The sequence below is a fragment of the Centroberyx gerrardi genome, chromosome 10, assembly GCF_048128805.1.
Source record: "Centroberyx gerrardi isolate f3 chromosome 10, fCenGer3.hap1.cur.20231027, whole genome shotgun sequence".
Classification (NCBI taxonomy): Eukaryota; Metazoa; Chordata; class Actinopteri; order Beryciformes; family Berycidae; genus Centroberyx; species Centroberyx gerrardi.
The window spans coordinates 20,629,994-20,653,114 of NC_136006.1; the positions used below are offsets into that span (position 1 = coordinate 20,629,994).

Genomic DNA, 23,121 nt, shown 5'->3' on the forward strand with positions numbered 1-23,121 from the left:
ATAATGCTATATTGAATCCCACACAGAGCCACACGCTTCACCGTCAATTTACAGACGTCCACATCTTCTGCTGTCCTGCAAACCTTAATGCTAGTTGTTACCTGTGGTATGTGACGTTGGTTGAATAGGTCATTTAACCGATAAACGTGTCGCGCTAGCTGAGCATTGCTCCCACACTGAGCCCCACTCTCTGCCGTTAATTTACATACATCCATGTCTTCCGTTGCCCTATAAACTTTCACGTTAGGTAACGTTATCACCTGTCATATCTAAGTGACGTTAGTGGAATTATTTCACCGATAACCGTGTCGTAATGCTTCAGTGCAATGAATTGAATTGAACACACGCGCCGTGGGTCTATACAGGATCTGTGCTTATTTTTATTTTCAGAACAGAAAAAAACATGGGCTCAAAGGAACAAAGGAAAATACTGTGTCTGGATTCCAGTCTTTATAAATATACCAGTCCATTTGAATATGTTTCATGATTAGAAAACTGTTTAGTTCCATTTAAAAAAATCTATGTCTGAGGTAGAGTTTGTGTACTTACTTACTTACGTACTGACAGTATGCAAACCAAAGGCTCGGATAAATGGATAAATGGTAACTATAACAGTGCAGGTTACATAAAAGCAAGTTTAGTTTCAAGTTCGGTAGTCGCCACCTGTTTTGTCTGTGAAGCTGACCAATATAACAGGTTACAGTATCAAACCCAAGTTTATCAATTGTACATTAAAAGTTTCCAATAATTCCCAACATCTAGGCTAAGCTGATGACAAAAATCAAGAAGACCCAAGGCAACCTGAGTAGGCCTATCCTAAATGATTTTAGTCTCAAAGGTGAATCTTGAAGAAGACCTACATGACATCCACTTGCTCCCCCACCCCCCGAAAAAAACCATCAACAAACTCTCTCTCTCGCATTGTCTCACACAAAACAAGATGTAACACTTACAACTTCCACACCACAGTATCAACACAGTAACAATAGCAAAGGTAGCTTGCTAGCTAACATTGTAACTTAAACAAATGCTAGCTAACGTTATATAACACCTAGCGTTAGATCGTAAACACTAAGCTCTACACTAAACAAATTAAGCCTAAACGTAACGGTAACGCTAGTCTTCATGCTGCATAAACTGTCAAGTCAGTAGGAATATGGGCTCTGATTGGTCGGTTGGCAGCCAATTGCGCTGTTGGATACCTTTACACATAGAAGCGCGCCATGGCAAGTTGCTTGCTTAAAACAAAAAAAAACTAAGTACACTCAACGTCTTCCACCTGTAGGAGCGAATACAACTATATGAAACTACAACTCACTTGAACTTATCTAAATTATCCTCCATCTCCTCCCTCTCAAAAGTGGCACAATGTTGTCTTTGGTTGTTGTATAAGAAGACCAAGGTAGACATGGTTTGTTAGTGATATCTCCAACCATTCTATCCAAAATTGACAGCACTCTGTTGAATTGACTATGTTGTGTGGGTAAAAAAATCAGCAATTTTGCAAAATGTGGGGATTTGTTGAATTTGCATTTATTATTGCGATTATAAAATCACAAATTCCTGGAGGGACGGAAAAGGTCCTCATGACAAAAGGGCCCAATAATCAAAGAGAGAGGTGATTTTGTATTTATGGCTGGCTTAGGTGGCTGTGATTGTTGTCTTCAGTTTGCCTTGAGTTTTAGTTGTATCATTGGATGATTGTTTATTACATATATGTATTATGTGATAGTGATTGATACATCATGTAAAACTTGTGACAGTACCCTTAGTTTTCATCAATGAATGTGCACACCGACACACATCTCTCTCTCTTCCTTTCTTTTTTCCTCTTTCTTTTCTTCTCTCCTTCTCCCCAGTAACACTATTAACCACCGGTCAGTAGATAGACCTTTCTGGCTGCAGTGTGCAGAGCAGCTGAAGGAGGAATAGATCACACGTTGCACAGAGGATGACATTATTACTGTCTACTACCTGTTTCTGGTAGTAATGCACTCAAGATATGAACTATGTTCTGTGCATGAACTGTGTCTGACACTGGAGGTTTTCAACTTAACATAAATTATGCAGCCAACTGTCAACTGATACATGACCTCAGTTGAATGCACACAGTGTTATTCCAGAGGACATTGAAAGATCTATTCTCCATATAAGTGGATTCAAATGACTAAACACTTGACAGAAGCAACTCCTGGGAATCAATGCTAGTGAGTTGAATTATGAATATTGAACATTTGTATTTACAGTGTGCGTGCATGCCTGTATCTCCATGCATGTGTATGCACATGTTTGCATATGTACACGTGTGCGTGCTTGTGTACGTGTGTGTGTCTCTGTGTGTGTGTGTGTATGTATGCCTGTATGCTTGTGCGCCCGGCTCCTCAGAGGACCCAGTAGACTTGAGAGAAACTCCCAGTAAGGCTGCCAAGAATCACAAACGGGGATCTGAGCCGCTCAGCCAGAAAATAGTCCCTGTCCCGGCCAGATCAGAAAGACCTTCCATCCCAAACCTTCCTGTCTGTCAAAGGAGCAACGTGTGTGTGTGTGTGTGTGTGTGTCTGTGTGTGTGTGTGTCTGTGTGAAGTGTCAAGTGTCATGTACAGATTGTCCTTTGGGAGGGGATTAGAGGCAAGCGAGAGGTCAGGGTGCACAGGAGGGTGATGACAGTGCTGTGATTAGCGGCCGTTGTTCAGGAATGGACAGAGTTCTTGTCAGGTGTTAAAGGGAAGAGAGAGAGAGAGAGAGAAAAGGCATTTGTTAGAATGTTAGAGGGTTTGAAATTGCATTTTTTATCAAATTTCTCTCTCTCCCTCTCCCTCTACATATACGTATGTGTATGTGTATTTGTGTAGATAATGCTTTGAACCGATTTAATTCTATGCATTCTCATGTCTTTTGATTATCCGCTGAAAAACACACACACACACACACACACACACACACACACACACACACACATACAGCAGCTCCAGATGCTGTGGGCTGAGGGCAAGGATTGAGGCCGAGCGAGGGATCGGAAAACGCTGAGACATGGAGAACAGAGAGGTCCTCTCTCCCTCTCTCATTATCCTGTTACACTCTTGTGTTTTCACTGGCAGAGCCGCGGCCCACACCGCTCTGTGCTACGTGGGCTGCTCAGCGCAACCAACACTTGGAGAGTAGCCCCAGGAGGAGGAGAGAGGATGGGAAGGGGGAGAAGGAGAGGGAAGTAGGGAAGGATGGGAGGAGGAGAGGAGAGGAAGACAGCAGATGTGGGTGTATGAGGGGTGGGGGTGGGGGGGGGTGGGGGTGGAAGGGAATGCTTTATTTCTCTTATCTTGCAAGAAGGGTGTGCTTCAGCCAGCTATTTGAAACCATGTTCAACATATAACTTAAGTCAAATCTGAAAGAAAAACATAGGTATGGAGGACTGCAGTGGAAAGTCTATTCCAAAATGAGATATCAGTCATTTGGGGAAAAAAATGTGGCACCTACACTTAAAAATTGATTGATGGAACAAAATTAAAATACATTATGGCATTTTACAGACTAGATTATATTTTAGAGATATTGAAAGATGAATTTAAGGTACTTTTTTTTTTTCTTCCCAAAATTATATAGTGTTTTGGCAATGAATCCTTCAAATTTCCCTCATGTAATAAAGCCTGTAATGAGCTGTAACCAAAATTGCTGTAATAAGCTCTTACTGTGGCTAATTAGTGTGTATAAGCTAGCCATGATTCCACTTCTAGCTGCCAGCTTTGACCAACTATGACAAGCAGGTTTCATGACTTACAAATTTCTCCATCTTTTTCCTGCTAGTTATCTTGTTGTCTGCCCTGACAGCATAACAGATAACACAGGGTGTCTCCGACTGACAGAGCGAAGGCCTGACTCTCTCTCCTGCATCTCAGTTATCAACATAGCCTGCATTAGTCACTCATCCCACTCCAGCTTTCTGGAGTGCCGCGTGTCACTTGTCAAAACCCATCCAGGATGACTGGGAGCCTGCTCAGACACACACACAGACACACACACACACACACACACACACACACTGACAGACAGACAAACCAGTGCGCACACTGTCACACTTCAGGCAGGCAGCCTTCACCTGCGCTAGTCTACAGCTCATTTTAAATGGCATTGCGAGTCGCACAGCAGGACGCAAAACGCCGGCTCTCAAAAGGGGAAAAAAAAGGAAAAACAACTTCGCTCATTGTGACTCATGATCTGTCTCTCCCTCCCCCTTACACACACTCACACACAGACACACACATACGTATAGGCACACTTTCAGAAAAAAAGATACAGCACTGTACTGTTTGAAGGTAGTATGTCGGTAACAAAAGATGCAATGATATATATATAAGTTTCTATTTTTTAACTGAGAGTGCACACACTCTGTTGTTAATAGTTTCTTGAGAATGGCATTGAAAGTGATTTTAATTCTTCTGTGATTGAGGTAAATGATTCTGATTTATGCGATTTATGCTATTTACGCTGTATTTTATTTGAGTTGTTCTTGTTTAGGCTATATGTACTGTACCTATGTTTGTTTTACTAGCAAAATACATTTATTCTACCCCTTCTTATGCCCTCCTTAAAACACATTTCACATCATGCAACTCTCTCTTTATTTGGCCACATTTTCTATCCAGTCTATACACTGCCTACCACTGCATTGAGATCTACTTCAGTTTGAATGAAGGGAAAGAGAGAGCGAGAGTGGTTTAGTCAGAGTCTCCACACCGAGTCTAAGTCCAGAGGCGGTGTTTGACGTTGCTTGTGTCAAGCTGCATGACGGCAGAGCTGGACATCCATGATCTGATGCTGGAGAGGAAGGTGATCCCGCTGTGGACTGTACACACATCAGTTTGGACGCTCCAGTCTGATGTGGTGTCTACAAGGCGGTAGCCATGCTGCGTAACGTACACACAGCACTCTGTAGGATCCTGGGCGCGGAGACTCAGGCTGTGTGTTAAGGGGCTGCCCTCTCTCTCCTGGAAGGTCAGCCTCTCTGCACTTGAAAAGCTCCTCGTGCGCGTCTATGCATCCGGCGGCCCTGCCTGCCTGCCTGACTGCCCGCCCGCCTGCCTGCCTGTGTGTCAGCTTCTAATGATGAGGATGATGGAGGGAATCAAAGAGGAGATGGAGCTGACGTCGGGGCGAGCTCTCCATGGGACACCAGGTGATTGGGGAGGGAGCTTTGAAGCAACTTGTTGGACGGCTGTCCATTAATGTAAAATATCCCCTTTTCAAAGGGCTTTATTCAAGCTCGGAGTAGCGGGGCACATAGGAGTCAAGGTGTCTGGCAGAATATGCTCTCTCTCACTTTAGAGAAAGAGATAGAGATAAAAGAGGGAGAGTGCACAGTGACCTGGCCATCTCCACAGCCCACCATCCTGGCGTCATGGTTTCAAAAGTACCGGCACAAAAGGAGAAAAGTGCAGGAGACAATGCTGGCGATGACTGGGTGTCTGGTTACATAAAAATAATTTTATACATGCAGGCTGGCAGTATATCAGGCTGAGGTTGGAGCTCGAGACTCAACCCTCTCCTGTCTATTTGATCTGCGAATGTTATAAACCATGCTTTTTGATCATTGTTGGACTGCTATTTATTTAGTTTGGTCAGGGATGAATGTGACTCCTGGCACATGAGGCAACCAGCGGTTCTCATAGATCCATTTCTCTAGTCCCCATGGACCGAGGAGGGACGGACAGAATTTCATCCACCATGTAGCAGGTTTATGAATAGTGAGTTATGGCTGCGTAAATCGCTCCGTCCGTTTTAAGTTACCGCGATACAGTTATGGGTCTATCTTGGGCTGAGAGAGAGAGAGAGAGAGAGAGAGAGAGGCTATTCCAAAACTTGAGTAAGACTCAAAGATCACAGCGCGCTCCTCATATGGTGTGACAATCCCTCTTGTCTCATCCAATGTAGAGAAAGGGAGACATAGACGACACACAGAAGTGCAGCCCACACATGACCCCTATTAAATCCAGGCTAATCTTTGATATGTACTTTGATACCATATTTTATTGATATTGGAGGGGTATTCATAATATCAAGTACAGTTCTGCATTCCAGGAGATCAGAGCGAGGGCTGTTTTGCCTCAAGAGCTGTCCCGTGACCCCTGAGGGGTCCCGACAAGCCGTCACCCAGCAGAACCTGGGAATTAAGCTCTACTCTAGTCTGCCTCACTATTAGTTTTTACAAGAGACGGTGATGTATGGGCTCTCCATGTTATATCTGTCTACAGTTTCTCTCTCACGCACTCACATGCACACATGACTGCAGTGATTGGCCTACCGATGATCGGCCTGTTCAGATATTCCACTCTGATGTTGTGGAGCAGAAAACGCAAAGCATTTGCATCATCAACGTTGCCGTCGAGCATGTAATTGCATTGCATGGCATGTCACATTCTCCGCCACTTATCAGTTTAATTACACACACATGTCATTTCAGTAATTAATCATTTTTCAAAAGTAATCGTTTTTCTAAAACTTTCTGGAACACGGCGTATATTAATTAATCAGCATGTGTTTGATGTTGAATGTTTTTCTTTTTAAGAGAAAATGTTATCAGTTTAAGTTGAATCCCAATCAGAGCATCTCTACCACACACACACACACACACACACACACAAAACACACACAAGCACTCAAAGCCTCCAGTCTCTGATCTGACCTGACAACTCCTAAGCTACCGTTTCCTCATGCCGCTTAACTCGTAACACATTTCTCCCAGAGAGCCTTTCTCCTCTCGCTCCGCCGGACTTCTCTCCCATTCCGTCCCTCTGTCTCTCCATTCCTCCAGCCCAGCATCTGGTTTGAATCTAGCGGCGTGTGCTACTGTGTTACTGATAGGCGTTGGGACTGCGAGCTTCTCTTTGATTTTCCGTCCTCCTCGTCTCTCTCTTCCTGCTCTCCTCATACAATGCCTGCGTTGAGAGAACAGAGTTGAGTGTGCTGGCTCTGTTTTGTTGCATTGTAGCGCACATAGATGGATTGCAGTCAGGGGAGAATGCAGATGTGTGCCGTGTTATTTAGTGTTCTCTTGCCATATGTTAAGTGGAAAAGGATTGTGGGGGATTTCTCTTTCATCTTGATTTTTTTTATTTATTCCAGATTGATGTATGCACTGTTGATGGCCCACTTTAATCACACACATTATTTGTCTCTGTAATATGATTGTTATTTTCATTGTCATGCTTAATGGCCAAAATCATTTATATTCGGCCATTTCCTTGGAGGCACATCTCTCCTACCAATTGAATTTTTATTGCATTATTTCTTGCACAATACAGCCAAGTCTTGTGGAATGGAATTGATTTGTATCTCAGCTTATTTTGAATGTGTTGAATAGTGCTGAAAAGAGCTTTAATCCTCTTGTAATAGTGTTGTTTGTGTTTCATTTTTCCACTATAATACTGTACTCTTCTGCTCTTACAATAAGTAGGCCTGCTTTCAACATTAGATCTATGTAATTCAATATTGAATTCACTTCCAACTTTGCAGTTTGAATAAATGAACATCAAATGAAGTACAATGAATTAATGAAAGTAGTACAATCTGACAAAGTCAACTTCTATTTAATAATTATGATGACTGTGGTCTTTGTGCTCCTGTGCTGCAGACGGAGGCCAGGGAGACCATTCCCAGGATGCTGGTGGAACTGGACCTGGGCCGGACAGAAAAGTGTGTGAGGGTGAACTCGGTGTCCAGTGGCCTGGCTGAGGCTGATCTGCAGGTCATTCTGCAGGCTGAGGTGCTCCCTCCTGCCCTCATGCTGCCCAAAGTGGAGGACACGCAGGAGGTGCAGTGGGTAAGGCGACAGGTCTCAGTCCCTATTAGAGATCCGAGTCTTTCAAAAGAACAAAAATAGGCTAAATGGAGCTATGAGTGGGCTTTCTTACCCATTCCTCCAGGAAGCTGTATACATGCAAAAACTAAACAAGACTAAAAATATCCATGACATTTCTTTCCTTCTCCTCCCTGTGTCTTTTAAAGAACACAGTGGTGCTCTTACACAAGCCCATGAAGTAAGAGGAAACCACGGGAATCTTCAAAGCAATCATAACAAACTTTTCCATTTCCCAGTAAAAGTGGGAATCGATCCCTGTGGCAGGACCCAGGGAGAGACGGAGTGTTTTTCTTGGCTCCGGCTCAAGAAACAGATGACATTTCTTCGGATTAGCTTCAGAAGCCTGATAGGTCCCTGCAACAACACAATGGTGACTTCTACAGTAAAACCTCATATAACCGCACTACAAACACTCAACTGGACAGGCAGAATGAGTGGAAACATATATTGCATTTACTTATTCATGCGCACATTTAAATATTGTAATGTATTTCAGTTGTCCAAACATTTTACAAAGTCAAACAGCCTCCTTTCCCGGTTACTAAAGTTTCACTGTATGACGAAGATCACAGGCCGATACCAGATTTGATGGAGGATATTGTGAGCTTTGATCACCACTCTAGCAAAAGTTATTGATAATTGCACAAATAAAATAACTTCAGGTTTTTTTCTGAAATGATTACCCACCAATATTGTTCCTATTTTTCCTTATAAATTAGTGTTTGCAATTTGTCCATGCTAAGTGGCCTGTGCCCTAGTTAAGAGAGGTGTTTGTGTGGGTTTGGCCATCCCTCTGGCTCTCTATAAAGGGGCGCTGTGCGGATGTCAGCTCCCGACAGGTCAGGAGACAGTGACATCATTAAAGCAGGCCGTTCTGATCAGCTCCATATGGGACACTTACCGGGAGGGACCAGGTTACTGTCTGCCTCCTTTTCTGTTTGTGTGTCTGTGTCCTTCTGTCAAGTCAATTCCATTCAAAGATGCTTTATTGGCATGAAATTCAAAAGTACTTTTTGCCAAAGCAAAAACACCAAATGACAGAGTATGCCCAGATTCAGATAGCAACCATTGTATCGTTCATTTCCTTCTGTCTCTGTCTCTCTCCTCTTAATCTATCTCTCTCTCTTTTTCTCTCACACATCTACAAGTGTAAGCAATTTAGTCTAGCTGATTTTTTAGTTGAGTTAGGTGACTAAAACTAGGTAGCTTTAGGTGGCTATTTTTTTTTTTTTTTAATTATATTTTGTTGATTGTGTCAAATTACAAATTGGCAAAACAATGTTAGGGGATTAAGAGAGAGGAGAGGTGAAGATTTTTTTGTTAAGGGAGACAGAGAGGGGTAAGGGGTAATATAGGGGGAGTGAAAGAGAGAAAAGAGAGTGAAAGGAGGGGGACCAGTCTGGCTTTTTCCCTCTATGTGTTACTTATGCACACACACATACACACACACACACACACACACACACACACACATATATACACTCACACAGGGTCTTGGGGCCAGAAGCAGGAAGTTTTTAACTAGTGGTTTTAATTAGAACACGTCTATTTCCTGCTGCCCTTTCTTTCTTCCAAGTATAATTGCCGACAGGTGTTCACAGATTCTCTCCCCTTGCTCAGCCGTTTCCCCCTTCACCTCTATTCTTCATTTGAAAAAAAAAAAACATTATTTTTGTTCGCCATTCTTTTTTTCCCCTTTACAATCCAAGTTTTTTTTTAATGCTGGAAATCTTAGCTTGTATGTTCACAGCTCCAAAACAAATACACCAATAGGTAAATGCCTATCCTAAGTTTCTACTAAAGCGTAAAGACGACCTTTACGTTTATTCTGTAAGTCACTTGTTTATATCAATACATTTCCCCTCAGGACAAATATATTCCTGTGGATGCAAACTTAGTCTGTTGTGCGCCTTATACACATTTGATTTGCAGTGTGTGTGTGTGTGTGCGTGTGTGTGTGTGTGTTTGTGCACAAGCAGGTGCATGAATGTGTGCCAGTTAAAACCACTAAGTCAGGCTTGTAGCTCTTGATGGGACATTTATTTACCAGTGTGTGTATTCATGTTTATGTATGTTCCCCTCTCCGTCGGCCTTTCATGTGTATGTATTTTCCTCCTGTCTGTGTGCTTGACTTTTTCTTCAGTTTACATGCATGTCTGTGTGTCTGTGCGCTCGTTTGTGTGTGTGTGTGTGTGTGTGTTGTAAGCATGTGTCTGATTTTCTCCACTCTTGTAAGGCAGCGCAGTAAATCCCTCTCTTGTTTATTTTCCTCCCTTTTTATTGATATTAGCACTGGAACCTCCAGACTGATTTGTTGCTAAAAGATGGACTTACTTGTTTCCCTTTGTGTGGAAATCTTTAGCTCTGCCTTTCTCCTCTCCCCCAGCCCTTGTGTGACTGACAGGCCTTATTGGGCTATAACAGGCGTAACTCCCTCCTTTGTCCGAGGACAATTCTCACACAGATTCGGAGCCGTGTGCATTCTTTGCCCACCACACTATTTGGTGTGCACTGGGACCGAAAGAATCGCACCCCGGCCCCGCTCCTCCTCTCCTCCTCCTCCTGTCCCCTCCCCTCATCCCCTTTCTCCGCTTCCCCTCTGTGAAATGAACACTTCAGCAGGCCGGAAACATTTAATCTGGCCCCCTTTTGAAGAAAATTAATTGAAACTTGTCCCACTATAGCCTCCTTTCTCTAGCTCCATCTCTCCCTCCTTCCCTTCTCATGATCGGGTGGTGAAATCGTCGGAGGGCTTGGTGTGTAGCGAGGCCTTGAACGGCAAGAAGAGGTGTTTTTTTTTGTTTTTTTGTGTCAATAGTGAATAACATCTCGAAGGGTCCTCAGATTGAGTGCCATTGACAGCTAATGGTTGCATCCACACGACAGAGGAACAATGAAAGAGCGCTGCAGCGCCTCTTATATAGTGTGAATCGGACCCTTAAAGTGTATTATGGTCGAACTGGAGAATACACCAGAAGGACATAAACATGTAATCAGAGAGGCTTGGCTGTTGAGGCTCTTTAGCCAGTGGCGCCGCGTCGAGCTGTCATTTGTTTTGCCTCGGCCGAATAAACAGCCCAGTCGCCGCAGCCTTGTTAGAGTCTTGCGCGGCGCGGTGTAGCGGTGGTAATCTGTGTGTATTATCAGGTAGGTTTCCCCACAATGTGCAATATCTCTCCAGTATCTTCTGTCAGGGAAATAGGTTTATCTACACCCTCTTTTCCCTCCTCTCCCTCTCTGCCCCCCCACCCCCCACCCCCCACCCCCTCCCTTTCTGTGTTTGGGGAGGAGGGGGGATATTATGCTAAGCCCCCAGCGTTAGTTTTTATGTTGCCATAGCAGCCTTGCTCCTGCAGGGTTGTGACCTCAGATGATTACAGTACAAAGCCTATTGGGTCTTGAAAACCTCTTTGAAGATGAAAAGTCTTTGATGGTTTGTATTTATGCAAATCTCTCAGATATGATTTATCCAACTGAGATTGAATGGGGAGATGATTAAAATTGCCCCTATTTTTTGAAATCCTTCAATGGAGGCCCACTCTTTGAGTTTGAGAACAAGTGTGGTGTGAGTGCGCACATGGGGGTTATTTTGGTCTTCATTTAGAAAAATAGCGGTGCTTTACCTGAGGTTATTTATATCTGTCTTTTTCCTGGTGTGTGAAAGAGAGAGCGAGAAAAAGGAGAGGAAGGGGGGACATGGAGTTAGACATTTCTACTCTGAGCTTTTCACCCCCTCTCCTATTTTTTTTTTTTTTTTTTTTTTTTTTTTTTTGACTGGCTTTGAAAGGAAATATCTGACGGAGGGGGCTTTTGTGTGTTTCCAGATGATAGATTTTGGAATTTGGGCTACCCCACTGGCAGTCCAGAGCTAGCTGTGAACTGGTCTGTTGGAAAAAATTGGAATGCTTTGGTCTTCAAAGAACTAAACTTGGTTTTAAAGCCCTTCTTAGGTGAGCTTGCATATTAGCAGGAGCCGTGCAGAATAAAGGCCTCAGCAAAGTGTCATATCACACTCTGATTGTTGCTCCAATCTCCCTGTTCCCTGCCACGGAGGGGGGACGCGAAACAGAATAATGTAGGAGTAAAACACACTCAAAGACATCCCAAATCTTGTTTCTTCTCCCCTGTTTTAGTACTTTTTCTTCTTTCTTGCGCGGTGTGTATGCGTGTGCTCGAGCGTGCGCGTGTGCATTTACATGTGCGCGCTCTCTCGGGGGAGCACATGCTGTAGTTGTGCGGAGCCTCTGAAAGAAGGTAGAGCAGAAGACTTCAGACGAAGGGGGAACCCTGGTGATAATGTAAAATATTTCATTTCCCCCTGCTTTGTCGCTCCTCTCGCCTGCTCCCCTGTCCCTGCTATTTGAACACTCACAGATTTGTTTCTGAATAAGGAGTGAAATGGGAACGATACAGGTAATAAAGGTGTCAAGATTTATATCAAAAGTGAGTTTTTGTACGTTTAAATTTCTTTTTTTTTCCCTGTCTCTCTCTGTCTTCCCCCACAGTGGATTTGAAAGAGCTGTCTTACCATTTTATGTATTGTTAATCCTGAAGCTTTTTTCACAATTTCAAATTCACTCTGACACAAACAGTTCAATATCTCAGTTTGCTTGGTTTCCTGTTTTTTCCCCATTCATATAACTCATAATGCATTAATGGCTCCACTGAGCTTGGCAGCAGTGTTTCACCACACATATTAATGTGAAACACACACAGATTAAAACAAATATATCATAACTAAACATTTCCTTGGCTTTCAATGGTTATCATAAACAAAATTAAATAGTTTCAAATTGATAATGAGTCTTAAAAACGTAGAGAAAAAGTAAACACGACAGAGGATATATGAGCTGCAGCGCCGCACAGAGATTTGAGGAATACTTGAGTTGTTTTAGAATATCTGTAGTGTGGCGTACACAGTAGTGAGAACAAATGAATTTATTATGATTGTTTGGAGTATTTCTTTTTTTTTTCTATTCAGATGAACAATGGCTATAGTTAATGAGTTGTGCGTGTGATTGTCCCTGTGTGTTTAGTTTGTTGACAGGTTTCAGCACCACTTGAAAGGACGGGCGCTGACAGAGCCCGTTCGCCTGGTCACCTTCGTGGAAACCGCTGTGGGCCTGCTCAATTTTAAGGTAAATTACAAACAAACCCAAAAACTGCCTGCGTAAGACATTTTGCTGTTTGTCCCTTGTTCACTTTAGATTAAAGACTGTGTCAGCCAGCGAAACGCTCCACGTGTCCAAAAAGAAAGGGATTCAAAGCACTCGGACAGTCTCTCAAAATGAGGCTTTTGAGCCTGTTTTTTTTTTTTCTTTTTGTCTCCTATTTTTCTCTGTCTCTCTTTCTCTCCAGACACACTGACATGTTTTAATTAGACCTGTTTTAATATCATCTTATTGGATGAGTTTTTAATGATTTTTTGGCAAGCATCAAAGCAATTCTGGTTATATTACAGCACGACCTTCAGCTGCACGGGGGAAAGGGCACGGTTTTGGGGATTTGGGGAGAAACATGCTGTCCTTCTTTCTTTTGATTTGTCTTTTAGTTCCCCCCTCTTGTTTTGTGATCGTGTGTGTGTGTGTGTGTGTGTGTGTGTGTGAGTGGTTTTTTTTTTTTGGGTGGGGGGTTGCCTCTGTGTGCTTTCTTGAGAACACCCTGTATCTTTGCCCAGACTGAACCCCAGGTTCCAAGCATGGAAAAAAAAAATCGCTGTGTCACAGCTAGTGGTGAAATTAATTTGGAAGCCGACAAAAGCAGGAGGCACATTCCTATTGTTCCATGCTCTTCACCATAGACAATCACATTCCAGTCATGTTTTTTTCCTCATTCAGTAGTCTTTGTGGCCAGTAGTCTTATCTTCAGCTGTCATCTTAGCAAGGTGTCTGAGGCAGGCCAAAAGTGAACAGACATCTCTTAGTATCTGTGGGTGTTTTGTGTGTGTTTTTGTGTTTGTTTGTGTGTTAGTGTGCATGTCTGCATGCGGTGTGTTTAGTGGGCCAGTTCACATTAATGTCAATCTTTGTGAAATGGAAGCTGGAGTATGAATTAGGGTTAGACCGATATACATATATATATTCATTAGCATGGGTTTTAATGGAGAGTTTTAGTGCTTTTTCACCCTAAAAAGAATAAAATTCCAGAGGAAACACTGAATGCTTTTATTTAGAGTTTTTTGGAATGAAAATGTTCAAAATGATATATAAAGAATATGAGTGCAAAATATCGGCTATTGGCAGCTTTAATCCAAAAATATTGTATCCACCTTTGAAAACCCATATTGGTTGGACTCTAGTAAGAATATAGGAATACAGCTTATGGTCAGAATCAGAATGTAAGAATAGAGAAACGTGACATGCTGCCAAGATGTACAACATTTCTCTCCCACTCTGCATCTGTCTCACTTGTGTCTGCCTGTATTAGACACACACATATTCTTTGTGGCTCTAACACACCGCTGTGTGTGTTCCAGGCGGTGTGTGAGGAAGTGCGTCGACTTGCTCCCAAGGCTGGTCTCCACCATGACGGCGTGGTGTTTGGCTCTGATGACTTCTGTGCCAGCATAGGTGCCCATTAGACTGTCCGCTCCACACAACACACCGCTTGCTCACCCTTTGCTATCTGCCATTCTCTCTTTCTCCTTTTGGATGTATGGGAGAGAACATCACGTCAAACTCCGTTGTTAAATCTGTCAGTTTAATGTTGCCTTGCTTGCCTCCAAATACATGCCTCACAGTACATGCCCCCCATGCCACCTCTATGGTGTATTTTAGAGGAGGAATGGAAGAAGTTTGTATGAATTGCAGCCGAACCAGTTACAAATGTCATTTTATTGAAGTCGGTGGTGCTTGGCGGATCGTAGGTATGCCGGATTTACAAGTAGACTCTATCGATCCATAAAGGTCATGGTCATGGTCTTCCAGGCATGCATTTTTGCCAATAAGGGACGTAACATTCAAATGCCAGATTTTACTAAGTAGTTTGATGTGACACATACCCCTACAAAGATAGAAAGAGAATGGCATGTATAAGGAACATTGCTGTCCTGGGTTCCATACTCGCTCCTCTTCCATTCATCTATTCATTACATCTAGATCCATTATATCTACCCCCTATCCACCTCTTATTTCCTTGCACATCAACTTGTCTCTCTCTGAGATCTTCACCACACATGTTGTACATACTGTATGTAATGTGTGTTGTACATGCTCACATTCTGCATGTGCACCCATATATTTTCTTGTAGGAGCCACTCGGACCAAGGATGCCAGGGAGCTTCTTTATGCCCGGCAGAAGGTGGTCGTGACCACCAAGGCATTTGGGCTGCAGGCCATTGACCTGGTCTATATCGACTACAAAGATAAGGAGGGGCTGAGACAGCAGGCCAGAGAGGGAGCTCTCATGGGCTTCACAGGTACAGTTTCTTACTATGTGCCTCTCCAGGCCAGGTTTGCCCCTGTCCCGTTAACCTAGCCTACAAGGATAGCTCATCTGCAACGGGCTGCTTTTACTTCCACCTAGGTCAATTCAAGTCCCGGACTCAACATCTCCATATATCTCTTTCTCTCAACCCCCCCAGACTCCTCTGATTTCTTTTATCCCATCACATCTTCCTCGTCTGTCTTCCTTTATTTATATCCCATGCTCGCTGCATTCTTCCCCATGGCACCATAGCAGACTTGCCTTTACTTTCTGCCCAAACCATTCAGGCTGATGGAACATTTCAGTGTGTCCCTTCTCCGCTCCTCATTCTTCCCCCATCACTCTCTCTTACTCCTCCCCGCTTTCCAAAGGAGAATTGGACTTATGAGCTGTTTCATGAATGTTTAAAATGTTGCTTAGAAAAGCAGTGGGAGGCAGCAAACGATCTCCCGGCTTTTCGTTTGAAATTGACATACATTTCTCGCTCACAGTAGAAAAGATATCACATTAAAAATGACCATTATCTCCGTGATTTTATTACCGGCTGCATGTCTTCGTCTTTTTCACACTCCACTCCACGCTTTGGTTTCCGTTCTAGTGAAACCTGGATAGCACTGCTCAGTCGTTAAATGTTGGTCTCTGATTATGACATTTCTGTTCTGCCCACCATGAAAGGAGGACTAAATGGTTTTGTGTGCGTGTGTTTGTGCATGTGCGTGTGTGTGTGTGTGTGTGTGTGTGAGAGAAGGGAGCAGTTAGCATCGAATGTTAGCTTCTAGCTTAACAGAGCTCAGTGTGTGTCTGTAGCCAGGCAACGCTTTCAGAATGTGCATGTGTGTGTGTGTGTACGTACGTGTGTGTGTGTGTTTGCGTGCGTGTGCCCCACAGACTGTGTGTAACAGACTGCAGGAGGCAGGACAGTCTGTTCCAAAGTGGATATTCCAGAGTTATTCTTCTATTGCTGCAGCAAATATTGTTGTTCTGGTATTTTCGTTGAAGAATAATTGATTGAGGCATTTTCTCCTGTTGTCCGGCTCCACGTAAATGTGAGAAAAGACCAGCACTGGATCTCGAGATATACCGTTTCTTTTTTTAACGTGGCGTATTGTTTCGGTTTGGATTTTTTTGAATGTGTCTGGCAGCAGTGAGAGTTCGCTGAATAGAGCAGCACAAGGTTAGACATTACATTATGATCATTAATGGGCTTTCACACTGGAAAGAAATGGAGGAAAAGAAGTGCTTGGCATTTGCTTTTATTTGCCAAATCATTAATCCATGAGCACCCTCCCCACGTTGCACTGGCTTAGACACACACACACACACACACACACGCACACACAGATGCACACAGTCAAACACTTTCCATGTCGAATCTTCTCGCAGGTGATCTTCTAGCAGATGTCTTGCATACTCACGTCCACTCACGCATAAATATGCACGGTGATGTAATGGTTTTTTTCATTGCTTGGAGTTTCAGTGTGTCTCGTATAGCAGCTGATTTTCCAAATGACCTCATTTGCCACCACTATTCTCTAGTGCTGCGGCCTGCAACAGACACTGTTTACAGTGCACAAAGAAGGGTGTGAGGCTATTTTTTTTGTACGTGTGTGTGTGCGTTTGTGTGTGTTTACACTGGATTTTTCTTTTTTTTTTTATAGTTACTCTTACAAGGTAGTCAGACTATTTTCACCGTCTAGATGATTTGAATATTGTCACCTTAGAATTTTACATTTTCTCTTTTTTACAATTTCAGTATGAAATATTCACCCAGTCAAGTGTGATAGATCCGATGCCATTTAGCACTAGGGTTTCCCAAATTGATACAAATAGCATAAATATAATATTTTGATTTATTTGTGTGTGTTTCGGTCTAAATTAATTGAATTAAATCTCTTTATGAAAATAGAAATGCACAAATGAAGGCGTTTGTTTGGAGGTGTGTGTACACGTTGGTAAGCCATAACAGACGATGAGGGAAGCAGCCAGCTGATGAAATGAATAGTTTGATTTGATATGGAACAGAACCACTCAAAGGACTATGGATTAATGGCTTACAAGCCCGGGCACTCTGTATAATCTTAGTTAGTGGCTATTACTGGCCAGAGTGTACTTAAGCAATAATACGGTCCAGCCAAAAGCCTCTACCTGTGCAGTAATTGACCTTGGCACTTTCTAAGCCGCATACAGCAGCCATTAGCACAGAGCACGGAAAGCACTGGTGAAACACCAACACCCAGTGCTTCTTACTGGTGAACTGGACGGGATGGAGGCAAAACCCAGCATTGAAGCTAATTAATTCTGGGGCTTTGACAGCGTCTTCACTTTTTCAGCGTCACGTATTTCAGGCGCTTTTACCTGTGTGTTACAACACATTTGCCATTACGCCTTGGTGACAGCCAGCTGGAAAATATCTCCCTTCCGCAAGCAGAAATAGAGGACGGTTTCACAAAATTGCAGTGGAAATTCTCTGCTTTCAGGCACCACATTTCACTGCCATCCCCGGGACCCTGCCCATCATTCGCCTGAGAGCACTTTGCTAAATAGCAATCCTCCAATGAGATGCCAGCACCACATGGCAGGCTGGGATTGGCTGGAGGGCATGAATGATGCGTTTTGGGGGAACCAATGGGTTGTAACTGAGGGCACCTGAGTCACACTGTCTGTTTCTGTGCTCTGTCACTCTCCTGTCATCCTGCGCACACACATACATACACACACATACATACACACACACACACACACACGCACACACACACACACACACAAACACAAACACAGGACCCACTTTTATTTAACCCTGCCAATTCCAGGGATTCATGGCAGAGTGTGGAAACGTACTTCCATCTTCAACTCATCGCCAGAAGCAAAACAGGTGGCAGAGGAGGGAACGCACGCTTCTATTGCCACGCCCCTAGACTGCAACATACGTGCTGCATACACACACACTCACATACACACATGCACATACACACGCATGTGCACAAAATGCATAAAAACACAAAAGCAAAAGCATAAAAACCAAAATACTTAGTCAGTGAATTGCTGCACGCAAGGTGACACACTCACATACGCAAGATTACACACATGCGCGCGTGCACACACACACACACACACACACACACACACACCTCCATCTTGGGACTAAGGAGTCTTCAGGCTGTTTACCCAACAGAGACTATACAACTACAGTGTCCCTCGGCTCTACACACACATGCACAAGCATGGATGCGCGCACAGACACACACACACACACAGAATGTATTTTGTAATATTCACACTTGGGTAGTAGGTATCTATTCATCATTAGTCACAATTTAATGAATTATTTTCTTTCATATCAATAATTGGAACCCACAGTCCAAAATCCTTAATGAGAGTGCGTTGATTGTGTAACTGCTGTGTGAGTGTCTGTGGGGTTAACTGGGGTGAGAGGAGCAGATGAAGGGAGTGGGTTCTCTCCTCCCCTCTCCTCTCCTCTCCTCTCCTCTCCTCTCCTCTCCCTTCCTCGCCTCTCCTCTCCTCTCCTGGGCTAAATTTTGCAAGCGCAGCCCGCCTGCTCGGCCACCTTGAAGGATTTGTTGTTGGCGACAGAGTTAAGCCCTAAAGTGACGAGTTCCTGCTGGCTGCTGCTGGGCTGTCGTTCTCACCAGACGTTTCATAACCTTAACTTATCACTACAAGTTTGATCCGCAAATGTACACGGGATTATGTCTGTGGCGTTCGCCCAGATTTAACTGTGAAGGAGTGGAGGGAAGCGAGGATTGTGTCAGACAGAGCTGCCTTAACTCCCTGTCAGGCTTCTGTTTCAGTTGGACAAAAAGGTGTCATTTCTGCAATTGTCTGAGGAGAGGTTTGGATCTGCTGACACTGAACACTGCACAGAAGAAATTAATAATCACCATATATGTATTTGTAGAAACAGAAAATGAAGCATGTCATATTTTAGTATTTTAATTATGGATTAATGTACAGTAAAGATGCATCAAAAATGACCATTTGGCTATAATCATTGCAGTACGTAGACTGAATTACAGGCATATTGTCTTTTTATACGATACCTACTTGTGAATTCTATATGATTTTTTTTTTTTGCAATTTTCCACGCTTTACTTGACTGCTTGCGCGCATGTGTGTGTGTGTGTGTGCTTAGGTCCCGTCGGGCTCGCACAGGCCACTTTATCGTCATCGGGGTCCTGTTCTAGATGACTTCTGTCACAGATTGAAGTGTAACTAAGCGTGCAGCAAAGTTTCTGCCCTGCAGCAGGGCTGCACAGGGCCGGGAGGACACAATAGAGGAGACACCTGATATCACTTGTGATGCATAGCATCCTGCGGCCCTGTGCTGGCCCACTGACTCACCCCACTGGCTTAGGAGATGCTGACACACACACACACACACACACACACACACACACACAGTTACACACACATTTAGAGTCTTTTACATATCCCTCTCTTTCTCCTCCTCTCTCATTCCCTCTCTCTTTCTCTTTCTCTCTCTCACACACACACACACACTGCATACTTGTGTGCCAGCCGCAGCCCACAAATATTGATACTCCTCCCGATTTTCTATAACTACTTCTTCAATACCAATTCTCATACGAAAATATGTTTTGTGATGATTTACTCCTGGCATATGGATATAACTACATTAAAAAATGTTTTGTTTTCGCTTAATAAGCACAGGGCGCTTCTGTATTTCATTTCATTAGAAACCACTGTCCCCCTGTCATTTCTCTTTATATATATCTTTTTTTTCTGTGCATTTTGAAAGTGTGTATGTCTTCCTGTGTACAGGTAAGCAGGTAATCCACCCGGGGCAGATCCAGGCTGTACAGGAGGAGTTTTCCCCGAGCCAGGAGAGGGTACAGTGGGCCAAAGAGCTGATCGCTGCCTTTGACCAACACCAGAAAGAGGGAAAGGTAACGTTAACACCCTCTGCCAGGCAGTGACAAAACAGTGGCTCATTTCTTAGCGTTAAAAAATGATTGTATCGTTTCTTACCTGTTAGTATTTTGGACAAGTAAGTAGGAAATGCTGACCGTATTTTCCCATTGCTGAAATATGCTGACACAGGACAGTTCATGAATTAACTCAAAGGGAATTTTCACTAATAAGAAGTTACTTATCAATAACCGTAACATGCAATATGACCATACCTAGCTGTCGAAAGTATATATTTTTGTTCCATCATGTTGTATACATAAATACAGAGAGTAAAAATAAGACAAAAATATTCAATGGAGAGCACACATGCCCATCACTCTTTCCCATAAGATTTTTAGCGGCTGTCCTGTCACTAGTGTGGTATTTCCAATAACGTTCACTTAAGCTACCACTTCATTAAGATATCACTTTCATTCTAAAAGAGGGCAACCACATTTTCCAAAATCTGGACTGTTATTTTGAAGGTACTAAATTTGGCTGTGGTTTGTGGTCAATGTATGTGTAGAGCACTCTATCCTACTGCTGGGACGTGTCCTGTGACAAAATGACTATTTCTATATATATTCAAATTCTTAAATAAATTAGTTTAGAGAAGCAACTGAGAATGAACCAGAATATTATTTTTGTCTTTAGACACCCATACACAACTCCCTCTAGCGTATGGCTCCACTGTGATACCATTTCTGTGTTGACAGTGCGGGGCATGGCGAGATGACAGCGGTCTTTCTCTGCTCAGAGAATTGGACTGATCCTTTGTGTACCCACTCACACACCTCTGTAGTTCCAGAGAATACATACTGTACACCCCTGGGTGACTCTCAGAGACAACATAGGAGACAGAGGGGGGGAGGTGGGCCAATTAAGTGTACAATATTATTGTTCCTAATTTAGTGCATGGTTGGATCCTGTGTGTTGAGCTCTGTGGGCTATCTGCTGAGGTAATACACAATCTGCCCACACCTCTCTCCCTGCCAGGGCTGCTCTCACTAAGCATCGCCCGAGGGACTCATATCCTACCCTTCCCTCTGCCACGCAGTGCGTTTGTGTGTGTGTGTGTGTGTGTGTGTGTGTGTGTGTGTGTGTGTGTGTGTATAGGGGTTTGAACAGAGAGCAGGGTCAATCCCTTTGTCTTACAACACGACAGGTGCTTGTTTTTCATAATTCTCACCTCCAGCTATTCACTACAGCTACTAGTATCAACTACATTTTTTATAATGTCTTTTGCTTTTTTGACTTTGATGTTACTTGCAGCTTTTTGTTTTTCCTAGCATGAATAGATAGGCACAGTGGTGACACTGTAAAGAGATAGTTTACCTGATGTCTCAAACAGCATTTTTATAACAGAAGAAAGATGGGGCAAAATGTGGCTCACCAAAGTGAAACATTCTTTATTGATTTACGTTTTCTTCCATAACACATTTCTGCTACAATCAATGGGGTTATGTTTGTGATTCTTCTGTTCATTTTGAGAAGTGCACAACCATTTTTTTATGCCACTTATACGCCACATCGCTCACGCACACAAAATAGGTGCTATGATAGATGCCATGAACCCCTAACAATAATACCCTGTATTTTGTATTTTTGGCACATTTTTTGCTTCACCTATACACGTACATTAGCATCTGTGAATGATGATACCCACAGGAAAATATGTAGAACTGAATAACCTGTATTTACAGTGGTTCTGCTGTCCTTTTCTAACGCTGCTCTCTCTGCTCTCTCCTGTGCTGTGAACCCGTCCAGGGTGCCTTCACCTTCCGTGGCAGTATGATCGACATGCCCTCGCTGAAGCAGGCGCAGAACATCATAACACTGGCCGCCGCCGTGCCAGAGAAATAAAACCGAGGTAGAAAGAAAACGGAGGAACCACAGAACTGAACTGAGCCGGGAGAAATTGAAGGAGACCTGATAACACCAGAAACTTTGCAGGTCTCTTGACAGGAATAGTGTCAGAAGCTCATCAACTATTGCCTGATGTAACGGGACACTGGGAAATTGTGGTTGTAAACTTGTACTCATTGTTGAAATATGTTTTGTTGATTTTGATGTTGATTAAATTAAATTATTTGATATGGCAGTTGACATATAGTTTTATTTAATTTTTTTTCAACAGTATGAACTCTGTTTATGGCAACAGCAGATATTTGCCTCTGTTGTAATGGAGCATCTAGGATTATTGTCTTGTGTGGGCGCTTTCTTGGCAAGCTCTGCAATGTGTGTGCCATTGTGTCCTCCTCCAGTGTGTGTGCCCATGCCTCCCACCTCTCCTGGGTCATGACGGATGCTCTCCCATCTCCAGGGTCCAGGCAGCTGGGCGAAAGGGTAAACAAACACAACAAGCCACTGTTGTTGATCTATTCAGCCGGGGCATGGCGGGCCCCAGCCTTCAAGCCAGGCCTCAGCCCGGGCCTCGACCCCCTGCCCAGGCCCCGACTCACAAACATCAAAGTCCTGTTTGGCTAAAAAAGCCTCAATGGAAGTGCTTAAACTAACAATTTAGCTTTTTGTTTCAGTCTCCTTAGTAAAGCCACGCAGCGCTCTGTGTGTCAGCTGTGAGCCTGTGTTGTTGGTGTGGAGGGCGTGTGGCGTCAGACACGCTCGGACCTGCACAACAGTTGCTGCTACAGTGTTCTTTACCTGCTCTCTCCTCGGGACAAACACTTGGAACTTGGATGTTCTCATTTCAATTCAGCACTATAAGAAGATAAATATTGCTTCTGGCTTATGTTCACCTGTACCCCTGGTGTTATCAGCCTATATATCAGCATCTCCGATATCTATTTCTGCTTACACAGCTGTCAGTGATAAATGGTAGCATTTGAAAAATGAACACCGACGCCAGGGCAACGCATCAGTGGAGTGGTTTGCTGTGCGGTTTCAAATAAAACTAC

At 43.4% G+C, this 23,121-nt stretch overlaps 1 protein-coding gene across 1 annotated transcript in view; it reads left to right on the top strand.

Annotated features, from left to right (window-relative positions):
• clybl (citrate lyase beta like) overlaps positions 1-22,300 on the top strand; it is a 55,459-nt gene extending 33,159 nt beyond the window's left edge. The window contains exons 3-8 of the mRNA XM_071923578.2: positions 7,625-7,813; positions 12,889-12,990; positions 14,328-14,421; positions 15,102-15,269; positions 20,078-20,202; positions 21,974-22,300. Of these exons, the coding sequence (XP_071779679.2) occupies positions 7,625-7,813; positions 12,889-12,990; positions 14,328-14,421; positions 15,102-15,269; positions 20,078-20,202; positions 21,974-22,069 (774 nt within the window). The 3' untranslated portion in view covers positions 22,070-22,300. The remainder of the gene's footprint in view (positions 1-7,624; positions 7,814-12,888; positions 12,991-14,327; positions 14,422-15,101; positions 15,270-20,077; positions 20,203-21,973) is intronic.
• The last annotated feature ends 821 nt before the right edge of the window (positions 22,301-23,121 follow it).